General features: G+C 41.4%; 3 protein-coding genes across 17 annotated transcripts in view; all 3 read left to right on the top strand.

Moving 5' to 3' along the window:
* Positions 1–4,920, top strand: part of Rnf148 (ring finger protein 148) — a 6,726-nt gene extending 1,806 nt beyond the window's left edge. Inside the window, 1 exon segment of the mRNA NM_001191082.1 lies at positions 3,834–4,920. Within this exon segment, the coding sequence (NP_001178011.1) occupies positions 3,834–4,768 (935 nt within the window). The 3' untranslated portion in view covers positions 4,769–4,920.
* Positions 1–17,111, top strand: part of Cadps2 (calcium dependent secretion activator 2) — a 535,166-nt gene that overhangs the window by 159,004 nt on the left and 359,051 nt on the right.
* Rnf133 (ring finger protein 133) lies at positions 7,342–10,238 on the top strand. Of its 2 annotated transcripts, NM_001443726.1 has the most exons (2): positions 7,342–7,516; positions 8,524–10,238. In NM_001443726.1, exon 2 carries the CDS (start codon positions 8,946–8,948, stop codon positions 10,089–10,091), a length of 1,146 nt encoding a protein of 381 aa, NP_001430655.1. In that variant the 5' UTR covers positions 7,342–7,516; positions 8,524–8,945; the 3' UTR covers positions 10,092–10,238. The 2 variants fall into 2 exon arrangements, with proteins under 2 accessions (NP_001430655.1, NP_001037743.1); NM_001044278.2 differs by lacking the exon at positions 7,342–7,516 and having other exon boundaries at positions 8,739–10,238.

Genomic DNA, 17,111 nt, shown 5'->3' with positions numbered 1-17,111 from the left:
GTGAGTGTTATGACTAAGTTAGTGTAATTTTCCAGAAAAGGACTACATTGCTATCTACAAGAATTACAAACGTGCAATTGAATAAAATATGAAGCAATTTTTTTTTTACTTTAAAATGAAAGGGTTTCGTCTTCAGAAAATTCTCTTTTGTCTTTAGTAAGCCACTTTGAATCAGCATCCTGTTACCCTTAGGTCCCTTTGTGATGTTTTTCTCTTCAGAAAACAAACAAAAATAGACAGTAAACAAACAAAAAAAATGTCCTTTGTTTACCTTATGTGCCAAGTGTGCCTTTAGGTTCCCAGAGAATCCTTGTGAGCCCTGACCCTGGACAGAATGAGCTGTGGGTTACTTTAAAGGGTTTCTTTGGTTTTCCCTGTGTCTTACAGACGTTGTCAGGTGCACTATGGACCTGCTTGTTGCTTTTCCTTTTCAGAGGTGTTATTTCTGAAGGCACGAGTATTTTGTACCATCAACAGTCAAAAGTTAATAAGAGTGGAGATGAGTTGATTCACTACCCCTGTTATGCAATGATGGTTATAATGTTCTCAAAATTTCCCTTAGAGTCTGACTATTTTAGAAATGGATACTGTATTCAAATACATATTATGTATATACCTTCGGTCTTTTTGTAACCATTTCTCTTATAGTTGTGCCATCCTAAGTAAGGAACAGGGCTGTATTGAGTTTGTCTTATGGTAGTATTTTGTGTGGATAGCACATTGTGCTTGTACTGGCTAGTGGGTGTGTAAGCATTTCCTTGCGTAGATTCCAGGAATTAGTAGCTGCTGCTTCTCTTGAGTGCTTGCCTTCCCCTTCCTAGTTTTCTCCATTGGCAGACTATAAGACTGGTAATGTTACCGCCCACCATCCATGTACTCAGCAAGGAATGGATTTCTCCACAAGATAAACTGAGATTTACTTATATCGATCACAGTGATCAAGCTCATTTCATAGATCTACAAAAAAAAAAAAAAACAAAAACAAAAACAAACAAAAAAAAAACGAATTTGTAAAGGAGTTCTAGCCAAAGACATTAAGAGAAGGTTGATAAGTATCTGGGGAAAATCTTTTCCCTCTCTTTTAAAGGGGAATGTGGGAGTCAAAATGTTGCAATTGCACCTCTGGGTGCTGTGTGCCTATGGATAATTAGAACAGTAACCAGCCTGGGAGTTCACCAAGGGAACCAACTTAAGAGGAAAGCCAACATACTTCAGAAGGCAAATAGATGTTGTTAAAAACAAAAACAAAAACAAAACAAAGCAAAAACAAAACAAACAAACCAAAAGAGAGAGAAAGAGAGTTTGAACTATGGGATCTACTGAACTAGGGAGTGTGTGTTCAGTTTCTCTTAATCTACCTGCAAGGGTCAGTAGAATAAATAATTTGACATCTTCAAGCGTTCAGAGTCCACGTATTTGTTTTAAAAGCAATAGATTACAGTGGCACCAATTATCTATTCCTTCTTTCTGCCCCATTTAGCTATGCTGGCCCCAGGTTAGAAGACTCTTTGCTCTAGTTCCGATAAAATGGGTGCAGTTGACAACCATCCCTCATGGGCTCATAGCGATGCTTAAAAAGAGCTGTTCTGTTTCTGTGCTAGGGGAGACAGTGGAAGTAGAGGCACATCTCGAGGGCATCTTACTTGCCAGATCTATTGATAATGACAAAAGCTTGCTGTGTGGCAGGAGCTCAGAATTTATTGTGTCTCAAGGATGAGCAACTCTGGAGAAAGTTCTCCTCTCCTAAGACTACTGTTAGCACAAGGCTTCCTAACCTTTGTGACATTTTGAGTTAGGTGTCTCTAAGTCATTAAGAGGCCACTGCCAGCATTTGATGATGTTTAATGGCATCTTTGGCTTTTAGCCGTGACGTGCCAGTAACATTTCCCCATTAGTGTGATAATTTTAAAGAGTCTCTTAAAAATAGAAGGTATCTCCTCAGAAGGCAAAATTGCATGTGTTTCATAGCCACTGTTAGATGCATGAAGCGTTTTGTACTAGGACTATGGCAGAGGCAAAGGGATGTTTTAACCAGTGTGCCCTGGGCTTGTTCTTGTTATACCAAGAAGAATTCAGTGAACCTATAATTTTTTAAAAATTGTTCCTTTCAACCAAACAAGGAAACTCTTGCTTTGAGCCATACATGTTTTGCTATTTAAACTTTTCACCCCTCCAAAATCAGCAAAAGTTTCTGGATGCATTCAAACAAGGCGATATCTGTTCCACCGGAAAGACAGAGAGGCAGGAGGGTTAGGAGTTCAAGGTCGTCATTGACTACTTATCAAGTTTGAGTCCGCCTGAATAATCTGTCTAAAACCAACAAACAAACCCTGGAAAATATAAAAGCCAAGTCATCTTCCAGAAGCAATCAACCAATTCAGCAAGTACCCCGCTATTCTTGACCAGTTTTTACTTTTTCACCGTCAACAGCGTCAGACACTAGTTCACACCCTGAACATGGGAAACTCCTGTAAAGAGAGTTCCGTTGCAAACTGAACCGCACATAGATACAATTGTAGTAAGTGAGAATTTGACCAATATCCATCTTGCAAACAAATATTAACTAAAGAATTACGGCCCAGTAAGTACAAAGGATACTTTTGTCAAAAACATGCTATCCTGACATGCCTATGGTTCTAGTCATACAGCCCATTCTGTGCATGAGCCTCGTAAGCAAATGGTCTTTTCTCTCTGTGTCCTCAAAGCTTTGCAGCCTACCAGTTGCACAGAAGCTCTCCTGTACCCGGGAGATGAATGTTTGAATGAGTGTTTCCAGTTGATTATCTGTGCAAAGATTTTGGGCAAGGATTCAGAGTGAAAGCAAGTGTCTGAAAGGCTGCAGAGTGGCAGTACGCTTCTCATGCCCTGGGCCATCATCCGGAGTCCTGGGATAGCATGAGAGCCACCTAACACACCAACTGCTCTAAGGATGGTCCCCATTGCACATTATCTTTCTCTCTATACTTGGCACTTCCTGTCCACAGTTCTTGCAGCCATTCATATATTTTAATTGCTTCAAATCTACTCTCAGTGTATAATAGTAGGATCGTGTTAGTTCTTTTTATACGGCATATGTTTTCATACTTAGTGTTTGTGTAGCACATAGTAGGTATTTTAATAACAGACCTGATGAACAAAGATGTATTTGCCTTGTGAAGTTAGTCTGTATCAGAAAAAAATATATGCTTTTTTTCCTTTATTCCTCATGTTAAATCTTCAGGCTAGGCATTAGCATTTAACGCCAAAAGACAGTTGGGGTGATTTACTCCTGCTGTCCATGGACTGGCCAAGTATTAAGAGAACAAGCACCTGGCCAGAAACATTCATTCATGTGAATAAATAGTTTGTATTTATTATATATCATATACATATCATATATAAAAAGTAAATTCAACTTGTGTTATTTTTAATGTTGACCACATTTATTCACTAATTTTGAGTGTGTTATGAAAGTATTTGTGCTTATATAACACAAAATAATGGCATGTAATCTAATGTTAATACATGAACACATGCGTATGAATGCCTACCTCTTGAATTATTGCATAGTAGCCTTTTGACCAATAGGATCTCAGTATGCATTGTTCTAATATAAACTCCTGGATTGGCTCGACAACCTCTGATGTCACAATTTACCCATTAGGAAGTCATAAGTTTCCTGAAATCACATTGAAGTAATAACATCTCTTGAATTTTCATTATAAGATAAAGTACCAAGAGTAAAAATGGTGGAATGAACAGGGTATCGTCCATCTTGGCAGACCTTCTTGATTTATGCGCGTTAGTCATCTGCTCTTGGCAGCGGAAGCTAGTTCCGTCACCTCCCTTTACAGCAGATGTCACAGTTAATGGAGGAATGAACCCACCTGGACTTACCCCTTCAGCTCATAGGTCTGTTTCCTCTCGGCTCTTGAGACTTAGTGTCTTCTTACTGCTTAGCCTCCCTGACACCAAAGGAAAAGCAATATGGACTGCTCATCTGAATATTACCTTCCAGGTGGGAAACCGGATCATATCGGAGCTAGGAGAGAGTGGAGTGTTTGGGAATCATTCGCCTCTGGAAAGGGTGTCCGGTGCTGTGGTGCTTCCGGAAGGGTGGAATCAGAATGCTTGCAGTCCCCTGACCAACTTCAGCAGGCCTGATCAGGCAGACTCTTGGCTGGCCCTCATCGAACGGGGAGGCTGCACTTTTACTCATAAAATCAATGTGGCAGCAGAGAAGGGAGCAAACGGGGTGATCATCTATAACTATCCGGGTACAGGCAACAAGGTATTCCCCATGTCTCACCAGGGAACGGAGAATATAGTTGCAGTGATGATCGGCAATCTCAAGGGCATGGAGCTCTTGCACTTGATCCAGCAAGGTGTCTATGTGACGATCATCATTGAAGTGGGGAGAATGCATATGCCGTGGCTCAGCCACTATGTTATGTCTCTGTTTACCTTCCTGGCAGCCACAGTCGCCTACCTATTCCTGTACTGTGCCTGGAGACCCCGAGCACCCAATTCTTCTACCAGGAGGCAAAGACAGATAAAGTCTGATGTGAAGAAAGCTATTGGTCAGCTGCAACTTCGAGTGCTCAAGGAAGGGGATAAGGAGCTAGACCCAAATGAAGACAGCTGTGTTGTTTGTTTCGATATATACAAAGCCCAAGATGTAATACGTATTTTAACTTGCAAGCATTTTTTCCACAAGACGTGCATTGATCCGTGGCTTTTAGCCCACAGGACGTGCCCCATGTGCAAGTGTGACATTCTGAGATCTTAAGAAGCCCAGAGATCTTTCCACAGATTAAAATTAGGCGGATTTGCTCACTGTGCCGTCCATCCAGAGAAGACATGACCCTTAGTTCCTCTGTCCTGCCACGGAAGATGAAATTTGTGTGCTTTGAAAATAAAGCTACCTATCACGTCCGTGAACTCTTGCCTTTTTAATTATTTTAATTGTTAGACATTGTTGTCTTCCTCCAAATAAGGAGGTTGGTACATGTTTAAAACAATACCCATCTTAATCGTCACCTCACTCAGATTAAGGTACTGATCTGGTGGGAATTTCTGAGTTGTTACAAGGTTTTCTTTTTAGCATATTTATCTGGGGGACTTGGTTTTAATACTTCATCTCACTTTTTTATTCCTAACGGTTGACATTTCTGTTTAATAAACTCCACTATAGAATTAGATTCTGATTTATATTGTCATGGTTAGTTAATTTCATTATTATCCAGAAAATCTGATTTCCAAAGCTGTGGATTGAATGGGGGCTACTTTGTTCTAATTACTTTAGTGGATAACATATGTTATAAAAGTTTTAAAGGGTTTCGGGCCTCATTTAGTGTGCAGTGGTGGAAACGTTCACCTGTTTGCCAGAGGTCTTTAAATCCTGGCCTAGTGAGTCAGCCATGGGGACAGTTTCTTTTGCAAGCCTCCTCTGGGGGTTGCCAGAGTGTAGAGAGTATCTCCTAGGGCCTTTGACAACAGACAGAGCTAAACATTTTTGTTCAGTTTCCATTCCAATATTATGTGTGTGACTCATTTCTCTCACCTTTCTGGTGGGTGGATAAACACCTGTGTATTCCTAAAAAGCCGAAAGACTAGTGTTTGTGATGTGGGTGGAAAAAAATCGCAGTCTTTGACATTCAATGTAGATGGCATGTGCTGAGTCTGCGGAAGTCAACACACTGTTTATTGGCCTTTCTCCATGGATTTGTGTATAAATGGGGTCAGTGGTTGTTTCTATAAGAGGAATCGACCATTGTGGACTGGAAGTTCTACACTAATATTCTTTCTGATTTATGCCACTCTTTTTGAACACTTGAATTGATTAGTTTTTTAATTAATTTTTTAATTTAATATATAATGTATTGATTAATCTTTCTCCAACATCTGTGTCCTTCTCATTCTGTAAATCTCCACCTCTCGACACTACTAATCCCTTTTGGTTATGACATATATAGTTTAACCAGGGCTACTTGGATGACTACTCAATAAGAACCACCCTCTGGGGTCTGGTGCCTTCATCGGTGGGTTTACAACTGAAGCCACTGGTTCCCTTTTCCCTGAATTCATCAGTAAGAAATAGTTCTGCAGTGGGGAAGAGGATCCCCTGAGCCTCCCCTCCAACTCTGCCTTACTGTTGGTGACTACTCTTGTGCAGACCCAATGCCAACATCCATAATTTCAATGGTATGGCTTGCCCAGGAGATAGTGTTTTGAAGTTTTTCTCCCTGTCTTACATTTTATATTTTTTTTCCTACCCTCTCTACCACATTGTTTCCTGATTCTTAGCAGGACCGTCATAAGTTTCTTATTGGGGGATGAACACTTAGTTTCAACACTCTGTGTAGCCAGGAGACTCTCTTCACCACCATTCACTAAAAAGAGGGCCTTTTGTGATTGACACTGAAAGCAGTAGATATCTATGGATATCAACATGGTTTAAAAGTCAGCTTTCTAAAACAGCAATGTTATATTCAGTTCCTTTCCCAGACGTGAGTTTTTCACCAGGGTTGCAGTACCAGACACAGATTACCTCCCATGTAGGAGTGTCAGATCCAGTCATAGTTGTTACTGCTCAACACTGATGCTACAATTGCACATCAGTATATCTGGCCTGGCAAACTGGTTTTGTATCATAGGATTCACAAATGGGTAAGATCATCGATGCCCTTTCTCTCCCAGCAGCCTGCATAGTCTTCCAATAAATACTTAGAAAGCTAACTGCAAGGAGACATTGTCTACCTCAGTTCCAGATTGATTTCTCTATCATGAATCCAAGGTGTGTGCTGTCTTCAATAATAAGGTCTTAACTAGTTCGAGCAGGCAACCAGGAGGGATGGCAAGAACATATAGTGCCTTAGGAGCTTCCCTGACCAACAACTTATATGCCAATTTTTGTTCTGTCTGTAGAACTTTCTTCATTCCTGCCTGAAGTTGTTGCTTCATAAACTATAAAAAGTACCAGTTTTCTTAGTCCTGGTGAGTCCAGTTTAAAAGGGATTGTTTTTGAACCCTGTATATAAAGGCCAAAAATGCTTATGTTCGAAGTACAAGTTCTTAGCTTTGGCTTTCTAGTTAGTAAAAAACACTGTGATACCTACCAAAAAAGTATACTCCAACATCTGTTACTGCCCAAGTTTAATTCATTAGTTTCAAAGTTACTTAAATCCATTGACCTTTGTAGTAAAACTGGGACAGAAGTGGTAGGGTATATAGGATCTTCTATATGTTCTATCTTCTATATTAAGTTTGGCTAAAAAATGTTAGCATCATCTCTTTATGACCTGTAACCATTGTCACTGTCATTGGTTAACTTTTTAATCTTATTGGGCTTGTGTTGTGGGGATTATTAAGGCACCATCCCACCTAGTGCCAGCTACTCTCTGGCCCTGGCGGTCTGGTCTAGCCGCCTCCATGGCTAGTCCCATTCAGTGACCACCCATTTTGCAGGCTCTCTTGATAACGGATTCTGCTCACATTCCCAGCATCCACCTCCTGTGTCACAGATCCCTGTAACCAGGTAAAAAAATCAAAACTCTAGAAGCTTGTATTTTATCAGTCAGATTTGTATCAGTAAATTCTCACCCCACAAAAATGTCTACGCAGTGAACTCGGAGCCAGCTGATATTGATATAAACTGCCCACGTAGATAAGACAAATTGTCCTGTAATTTTTCATCACTTATAAGATATTCATTGCCACCTGTGGCTATTTAAAGCCACACCTGGGTTTGGATTGTCTTTCCCTTTCCCCATCTTCCTTCCTTCCAAAAGCCAAGTCTTCTTCTCCTCTTCCCTTCTTCCTCTCTCAGACCCAGAACTCCTGCCTACTCCTCACCCAGTGATTGGTCTCCTGAAATCTGTATTCGTTAGGGTAATGTACTGAGGTTTTGTTTATTTTGTTTAAATCAAGTTACATTTGAAAAACAAGAGTTGTGTCCTTTATTTGTGTTCCTATTACTGTTATGTGACGTTGGACAGCTTAAGGACGAGACAGGACTAGATGTAACAGGATTCTACCAGCGGTCCTCAACCTTCCTAACACTGCAACCCTTTGATACAGTTCCCCAGGTTGTGGTGCCACAACCATAAAATTACTTTAGTTGCGACCTCATAAGTGTAATTTTGTTACTGTTATGAATCATAATGTATTTTTGGAGATATTTGCCAAAGGGCTCGTGACCCACAGATTGAGAATCACTGCTTTGGAAAAAGAAAAAATCAAAACCAAGTCAGAACCGATAAATGTTTTTAAAACCCTATTATCATTTATCTGAATCTTCATAAAAAAAAACTTGATAGGGACCAAATATGTAAAACTAGTGTTACAGATCTCCCTGCTTTAAGTGCTCATTTGGTCACATTCCTAATTTATGACTCTCGGTATATCTCAAACTTAACGTTGGAAGTGTTTGCTTCAAATAAGAATGTAAAAGGTGTACACTATCCTTTCATTTACTTAGAGGTTTTTTGTTTTTTGTTTTTTTTAAAAAAAGCCAATTGCAGAAATGTTTGTTTTCTCTTTTAGCTTAAATGTGCTACCTACATCCATTTTGTATGGCTCCGTGACTTAACCAGTTTTCAAGGATACATGAAACTACCTATAACCGCTTTGGAAACATTTAACCCAGTACACCTACAGTATGCTCTGAGCTAATTGGCTGCTTGGTCTCCTATGTCACAATGGCCTCATGCAACAGTAAGCAGTATCTAAAGTTACAGTAGTGAGGCAGGGATTTCTTTACTATCTAAGCTTTTTCTCTCTAATCAAACATCTGAAACTCAAGACATCTTTGGAAAGCTCTTGCTGAAACATGTTGGAAGACAGCGTATCTTATTTTCACCCAGAAGATAATTTTTCCTTCCTCATTCCTAATTGATCGTCAACAGATGTGGCAGCCGAGGCTGTTGGTTGGGGTTGGCTCTTAAAGTCCTTCCGGAAAGACAGAGATGAACCCTCTTCAGACTGGCCCTTGGCAAACCAGTGCTCCATCCTTCTGGCTTCTGAAATTCAGTTTTATCTGGCTTGTCAGTCAGAACTGTTGTACAGCGAGTGCAGTTTGGACTGCGTACATGAACATATCATTTCACGTGGGGAACCGCATGCTGTCAGAGCTGGGCGAGACTGGGGTCTTCGGAAGAAGCTCCATCTTGAAGAGAGTAGCAGGAGTAGTTGTGCCACCAGAGGGAAAAATTCAAAATGCTTGTGACCCCAATACCAGTTTCATCCTGCCGCGGAACAAAGAGCCGTGGATTGCACTCATTGAAAGGGGAGGTTGTGCCTTCACACAGAAAATCAAAGTGGCATCTGAGAATGGGGCCAGGGGAGTGATCATCTATAACTTTCCGGGGACTGGCAACCAGGTTTTCCCCATGTCTCACCAGGCGTTTGAAGACATCGTTGTAGTTATGATTGGTAACGTCAAAGGTATGGAGATTTTGCATTTAATTAGGAAGGGAGTCCATGTTACGGTCATGGTTGAGGTGGGAAGAAAACACGTCATTTGGCTGAATCATTATTTTGTCTCCTTTATGATCGTCACAACCGCCACATTAGCATATTTCACTTTTTACCATATTCGGAGACTCTGGGTGGCAAGAATCGAGGACAGGAGATGGAAACGATTAACAAGAGAGCTCAAGAAAGCATTTGGGCAGCTGCAAGTTCGAATATTAAAAGAGGGGGATGAGGAAGTAAGTCCAAATGCAGACAGCTGCGTCATCTGCTTTGAAGCCTATAAGCCTAATGAAATAGTTCGTATTCTCACGTGCAAACATTTTTTCCACAAGAATTGCATTGACCCCTGGATTCTAGCCCATGGCACATGCCCCATGTGCAAATGCGACATTCTGAAAGCTCTGGGGATTCAGATGGACATTGAGGATGGATCAGACTCTCTGCAAGTTCTGATGTCAAATGAATTGCCTGGAACCTTTTCAGCTATGGAAGAAGAGCTGAACAATGAACTTCCTCCTGCAAGAACTTCAAGTAAAGTGACCCACGTGCAGGAGCACCCTACTTCTGTGAACGTTGGCAGCCAGCCTCCCGAAGCAGAGGAAACTGGTCATCCTTCATTTGGACAGCATGACCTTTGAGCAAGTGGATTAAACCTGTTTGTCAAGTCAGGTCCTCATGATGACTAGCAGTTTGCTTGGTGTAGTTTTTGTGTGTGTGTCATTTCCTGTCACTGCTAATTTGCCAAATTCACTGTCAAGCTTCAAATACAGGGGAAAGAAAACCTGGCAGAATTTTGTGGCTTTTTACCTCTGCTAATTTTAAGTTTTTTGTGAATGTGTCATTCACGGTGGCGTACCTGTGTTTATTACTAGTTAACCTGTGTGAAAACCAGAAACAAACTTACCCCCTAAATTGTGTTTGTGTGTTTATACCTGGTTTTATTTTGGTAAGAAAATTGTTAATATATATTTATATTTTTCTTAAAAGAAACCCATCAGTTATCATTCATCTTTTAGCAGGAGTAAAGATTAATTATACTATAGTAATTTTGATGTCATTATGTTGCAGTGGTTTTTTTTTTTAATTCTTTGAAATGAAAATTTGCTATATAGAATATTGTGACTTATCCTTAATCAAGAGTTATGTTCAGTTAGTAAATTTTATGTAAATTACCTGTATAGCAAGAAAATGTTTTTAATAAAGTACTAAAACTCTTTAAGAAAACATTCCAGAATTCCTTATAATTTATCCTGACTCTTCTAGTAGTTTAGCGTAATCTCAATGAGCCTTTGAACTTTCTCAGACAAACAATGGAGTTTCAACTACTAGGCAGTGCTAGAGAGACCTAGTGAGTATGAATTCTGGGAATTGTTCCACGCAGAAAAGGGCAGTACTTGGCTGCAAAAGTAACCGGACAGAGATATTAGAGGAGGAAAGGTATTCGTGCAGGGGCAGTAGAGCCAAGTTACAGCAAAACTTGGGCAGACGCCAGGGTGAGGCTACATCTTCCTGTTATACACAGGCCTTTGTGTTCCTGACCCCGGGACAGTTTGACTCAATCGCACATACCACCACCGAATTTTCAATGTTTTAACTTTGTTCTTGGGACAGTAACGTTAGTCCTTACAGTACCAAGTGTTAACGCTAGAGAGAGAAGGACCCAGCGACTCCACAGAAACTCCTTTTGGATGGTTGAATCCTGAATAGACGAGCAGGTGCCTGTAAACTGAAAGCTGGCCATTGGAAGCTGTAGCTCTCAGAGCTGGGGCTCTCGGAGCTGGGGCTCTCGGAGCTGGGGCTCACGACTTGCATGATTTTCACTACAGCTGTGGAGATGATTGTGTAGAGTTGGGGCTGTAGCAGAGTACATGGCAGCCACAAAGCCTTAGGTTCCATTTCCATCACCCCAGACATCACTCTCAAAATCAAGCAACATCTAGAAGTGTTTACGTCTGGTACTGTAGCATTTTTCTGAACCCGATGCTCCAGGATCCTTACAACTCCTCACAAATGTACACGAGGTCTTCCTTTGCCATAGACATAGTGCATGAGACGCTAGCTCCTACATCCCTTTCAGAACCGGACTGTGCTCTCTTTTTCCCACTAGGTATCCTCTTGGTTTCTCCTTAGCCCTCTTCCTTTTGCATGTCATTGTCAGGCTTAGGCTTGATTCCGTTCCCACGCTTAAGAAATCGCCATTTCGCCAATGTATATTGTGTTTTGCTAGTATGGCTATTAAGCCCTATTTAGCAGTATGTCTCCTGTGGTTCAAGAATTTTTGAGCGAATTCTTTTAAGGTGAGTTAGAGTTTGTATTGGAGACCAGAAAGGAGGATCAGGCCTGTGAAGTTAGAAACCGGGAGCACTGAGTGCTCCGTGCATACCTGACAGTAAGATTCGGGACTCTTACCGAGCTGCTTTCCCAGGAGCAGCTTCAGTCCTGCTGTTCCTAAGGCTCGTTTGTACACAAATCCATAAAGCACTTTTATTCCAGGTTTTTCATTTTGTGTTCAGTAAACCAGGACCTGGGGTAAGCTGTGTTCAGTATTTATTATGATGTTACATATTCGTTGCAGTTGAATTTTTACCACACTATAGGTAATGCCATTTTTTTTTCTTGAACACAGAAATACAAATGCATTTTGATGATATGTAATGGAGTTTATAATATTTTACCACAGTGCCACCATCATAGTGAGTGTCCTTTAGAGTTCTTTTTTTTTAATTCTTTCAGTAGTCAGAATTTAGTTCCCTGCCCCTCAACCTCATGATCAATAGGATGATGATTTTTTTAAAATAAAAATTAAATTGCTTTTCTCATCACTGATGGAATAAATTGTTTAATATTTTTCTAAAAGGAAATTTTCTGGTGTATTTTACCTATGATTACATGACTGAATAGTACTGATTAAACATAAACCAAAATGATAGTATCTTTTTCCCTTGCTGTAGAATGTCTGTTAATGATCTGAAAAAGAAATTCTGGTCAACAGCTGTTCGAAGTAGCGTGAGCCCTTCACAGAGTTTAGTGAGACAGAGATCCGGCCGGCTTGATGGGTCTTATATACTTAAAATGGTCTCTTTCCAGATATCTGCTTATTGAAACAGCAGACAAGAACCAAGAAGAGGATTATCAATGTCTGGGGAACCGTGAGGGGAAAGGCGGAGTCTTCCCGTGTGGTTTCTGAGAAGCAGTCATTACAATAGAGATTTCATCCGTCCATTTCATTGTTCACCGTAAAGCGCCTCTTGAATTTTTAGAAATGGATGTTTCTTTTGTAATCACTGTGATTTTCAGTGTTTAGGTCTGACTGTTGAGAAATTATTGCGTTTGCTGCCATAGGAACATCTTAAGCACACTTGGGTTTCAACAAGACAAGGCTTTATTGGGGGTCTGTGGGCGAGGCATACAGAAGCAAATGATCTGCCAACCTGGAATGGTTGGAGCTATTTCCCCAATATGTCTGTGCAGACATCCCATTTCACAGTTACAACCCAGCCTTGAAATACCTCTTTCCTCAGGTGTGCCTTTCTGTGAGGCCAAGAGGACACTGTATGCCTGACCAACTTAGGTGCATCGTTATTGATCACTGAGGCCACTCTGGATTTAGAAACTTGTCTGCTTTTATATACAGTTAACTGCTCTGTTGTGTGTGTGTGTGTGTGTGTGTGTGTGTGTGTGTGTGTGTGTGTGTGAAAGAGAGAAAGACAGATACAGAGAGAGACAGAGAGAGACAGAGACACAGAGAAAGAGAGACACAGAGAGACAGAGAAAGAGAGACACAGAGAGACAGAGACAGAGAGACAGAGAAAGAGAGAGAGACAGAAAAACAGAGAGAGACAGAGACAGACAGAGAGAGAAAAAGAGAGAGAGAGAGAGAGAGAGAGAGAGAGAGAGAGAGAGAGAGAGAGATCAGAGATAGGTGGCTGCATATGGATGTGACTGAATAGAAAGACCAGAGATTGCCAGGTGCCTTTCTTGATCACTTTCCACGTTTCTCAGAGACAAAGTCCCTCGCTGAACACGGAGCTCACTGATTTGGTTTGACTGGTCATCCATCAAGCCCCAAAGATTCTGTTGTATCTGCCTCCCCAACCGGAATTATAGGGGTGCACTATGGTTCAAAGTCACTTTTTCTTTTAACATGGGTGCTAGGAATTAGATGTACGTCCTTCTGTTTGTATAACAAGGACTTTACTGTCTGAGTCATGTCCTCTGCAACCATTAACACTTTTCTTTTTTTGCCACAAATTGAACTCTGCTGTCTTTGAAAATGTCCTCACTTAGAACACCATTCTCAGAATGCAATCGGCCTATCCTGCTCTCTCTATCCTTCCACCAAGATTGCTGCTGACTCTCATTCTAAGGAGGATCCCCCCCCCCAGTCACACTTGCCTCCTCTTCGTCCTGTTCTCTTCCAGCATGATACAGAATCAAGTTTCAAGTTATTTTTCCACTAAAGTAACCTGCCTTGTTTCTCCTCCAACGTTTTCATAGTATCACACTGCAATACCCAAAGTGCCCGCATTTAATACTTCTGTACCGCACCAGCTGCTTGTTTCAGTTGTCGTGGGTTTGTTTCTATTGAAAAATTAAAAACTTTTAACCTCCTTCCCCATTTTCTGTACCTCCTATTTCTAAGCCTAGGCTGCATATCCAAATGGAGAAGAGTTGAAAGGCTCAGTGCCCCTACTGCACTTAAATCTCTGGGCTGAGACACAGCCTCAATCCATATAAAGTTGTTCAGGGTATTCCAACTGTACACTAAATTGAGAACTATGCACAGGGCTATGGTAAAGAGCCTTGGCTGTTTAATTTCCTTCAAGGTGACTTGGTTTCACTTTATGGAAGTATTTATGTAGAAATCAATTTATAAAGAGTTAAGCTTCCCGGAGAAGGATTGAAAACAGTCTTCTGGGTTATTAGAGATTGACGTTACCAGGAGAAACAAAGAATGCCTCCTGAAAATATTTGAAGTGGAAGTACTTCTGGGCTTGAAAAATAATTCTTAGTAGCAGCAAGAAGGTTTAGTGGGTAAAGGCTCATAGCACCATGCTTGACAGCCTGCATTTGATCTCTGGGAACCACATGGTGGGAGGAGAGAACGTACTCCATAGAAGTACCCTGTAGCGCACGCGCGCGCGCGCACGCACGCACACACACACACACACACAAAAGAGAGGGGGGAGAGAGAGAGAATGCAAAACAGAACATCACTCTGTGGGAAGGAACAGTGGGAGCGAGTGCTTCATAATCGAATGTCCAATACAATTTCAGACGAGGACTTGACAGGACAGGACACTCAGGATCCTATTGCAATAGGAACAAGCAATGGAATGGCAGTGTGGCCCGGGCAATAGGAGGTAAATGGCTGAGGTGCCTCCACATTACCACGGTCCCTGTTTGCTGTTACAAATGATCCATATTCCTTTGTGATGATCAAGGTAGCACTTACCTCAACCTTCTTCCTAAAATCTCCATTCTCTGTTAACTCCAGTGGCAAGACACTAAGGATCTAGAAGAGGTTGAAATGGGTCGGGAGTAGTTGAGGAGCAGTGAAGAGTCAGGGTTGACCTCCCTGACATTTTCTGGTGTGTGCCTCTAGGTTATAACAGTAACATTCGCCAAAATGGAAACGAACAGGGGTGCAGTTTGGGGTTAAAAACATCATTTTTGTTTATCTCCACAATCTCAAGTTGAGGAAACAGTAGAACTTCTAGGTGAAAATAAAAAAATAAAACAAAATAAAATTGAGCCAGATAACTAAAACGAAACATTTAAATACTGATACATAAGTACTAAGTTGTGATTTACTCATAAAAATTTCCCTCATATATTCTATTTTATATTCTGTTGATTTTCCTGTGATGTCAATTTTTATACAATTTTGCCTGCCTCTCCTTGTATTCCTGTCTGTAATGGTGCATGACTTCCAGCCTTTGAAACACACGTTACGGGATGGAGCTTGCAAGTCATCTAGGGATGCTGGAGTAATAGCTATGGTACAGTATCCCAGGGTACACGTCGTCTCGTCACTATTAGAGCCCTATTTTTAACTTTCCGGTTTTCTGGGATTGAACCTAGAGCATCATTCACATTAGCACGTATTCTATCGCTGTAGCCCAGGCCGGTCCTGAACTTGATCCATCTGAGTAGCTGCGTTAAAGTCTCACATGGCAGGGTCTGCCAGTGTTCGTGTTCTAAGAATTAGGATATTGAGATGGAGTGAGTGCCCAAACGATTCAGCCAGCTTAGTGATAAGCCCATACTTAGATTTAGCATAGTCCATGGCTCACTGTGCTGACGTCAGCACTGTGACCACCTCGATGCTTCGGTTTCCTGTAAAGGAGGAAGTATTAGCGTGAGTACAATTTTGAAAGCTGAAAGTCCAAGGCCAAGGAAGAGAAACTCCAGCTAAAGGCATCGGGGATGGAGGAGTTGGCTGCTCTCGTGTGCAAAGCAATTGTTTACTCAAGGTTTTGAGGTAGGGCACCTTTCTCAATGAAGTTTGCAAGTGTAGCGATTTTCATAATTCCCTCGGCTTGTGGATATTGGCTGCTTTAAGTTCAGCCATAAAACACAGATCTTTTCAAAAAGGAGAAGTGTCCCCTCTATCAGGTTACCTGCATTTATTTTCTGCCCCAGGTGAAGGCCTCAGAGTCATGGTAATTCCCATTTACGGCACCGACAATCACCACCACCTACACACTGTCTTAGGTCTCACATAGGTCGGCTTGCAGTCAGAAACCTTGAGGATCCATTGCGTGTTTTCAGAGAGTCCTCCACCGGCTCAGATGCACATTTTTAAGAATCTTAGCTAACCAGAGGGTCTGTTCCTTTTGGCTAGAATGAATCACACACTTGTAATCAGAACTAATATTAAGTGAGAGTAATTACGAATATTAAAGCAGTTGCTATTAGTGCATTAAAGTTTTGAGATAAGTTTAAGTGCATTTCAAGTGGGCAATTGGTCTGATTTGTGCATATAAATGCTTCTTCCAGCTCACAATCTCCACCACCATCACATCTGCTAAGGAAGCTGTTAGGAAAATTAATGGCTTTCAGGCAGATTGAAATTCCCAAATCAGAATGACAGGAACAAAAAAGGTGGAACGTTGCACACACAACCGTGCAGCCCCCAGGAGAGGAGGTTGTACTGTGGTTTTAAGATGTTATGGTTTGGGATCCTAAATGTCCCTTAAAGACTCACTGTGTACAAGGTGTTGTCCTCAGTTGATAGGACTGCTGGGGGGTGATGTCACTTTCAGGAAGTGGGGGACAGTTTGGCCAGGTGCGTATGCCTGTGGAGGGAGACTTGGACTCTTATGTCCTTCTTTCTTTTTGGTTCCTGGCAGTCATGGGTGAGCAGCTTTCCCCCTTGTTATTTCCCATCATGCTGTTCTTCCCTGCTATAGACTCAAAGCAACATGACCAAGATACTGTAGCCTGAGACCGATGAAACCGTGACCCCAAATAAACCTTCCGGTTAGCTCCTGATTATGGCTGCAACAGGATGCTCTGTTCCTTGTACAGATGTCTGAATACTAAAACAAAGGGCAGAAGGTGACATTCCAAAGGGAACCATGCAAATTTCCCCCCTGGTGCTGGCTTCCTACCCAATGGATGGTGCTGAGCCCAATGAGCTTTTGGAGGTGCCT

Source organism: Rattus norvegicus, chromosome 4, assembly GCF_021556685.1.
Source record: "Rattus norvegicus strain SHRSP/BbbUtx chromosome 4, alternate assembly SHRSP_T2T, whole genome shotgun sequence".
Lineage (NCBI taxonomy): Eukaryota > Metazoa > Chordata > Mammalia > Rodentia > Muridae > Rattus > Rattus norvegicus.
The sequence above is the reverse complement of the archived record's forward strand: the minus strand, read 5'-3'. Positions and strand labels throughout refer to the sequence as shown.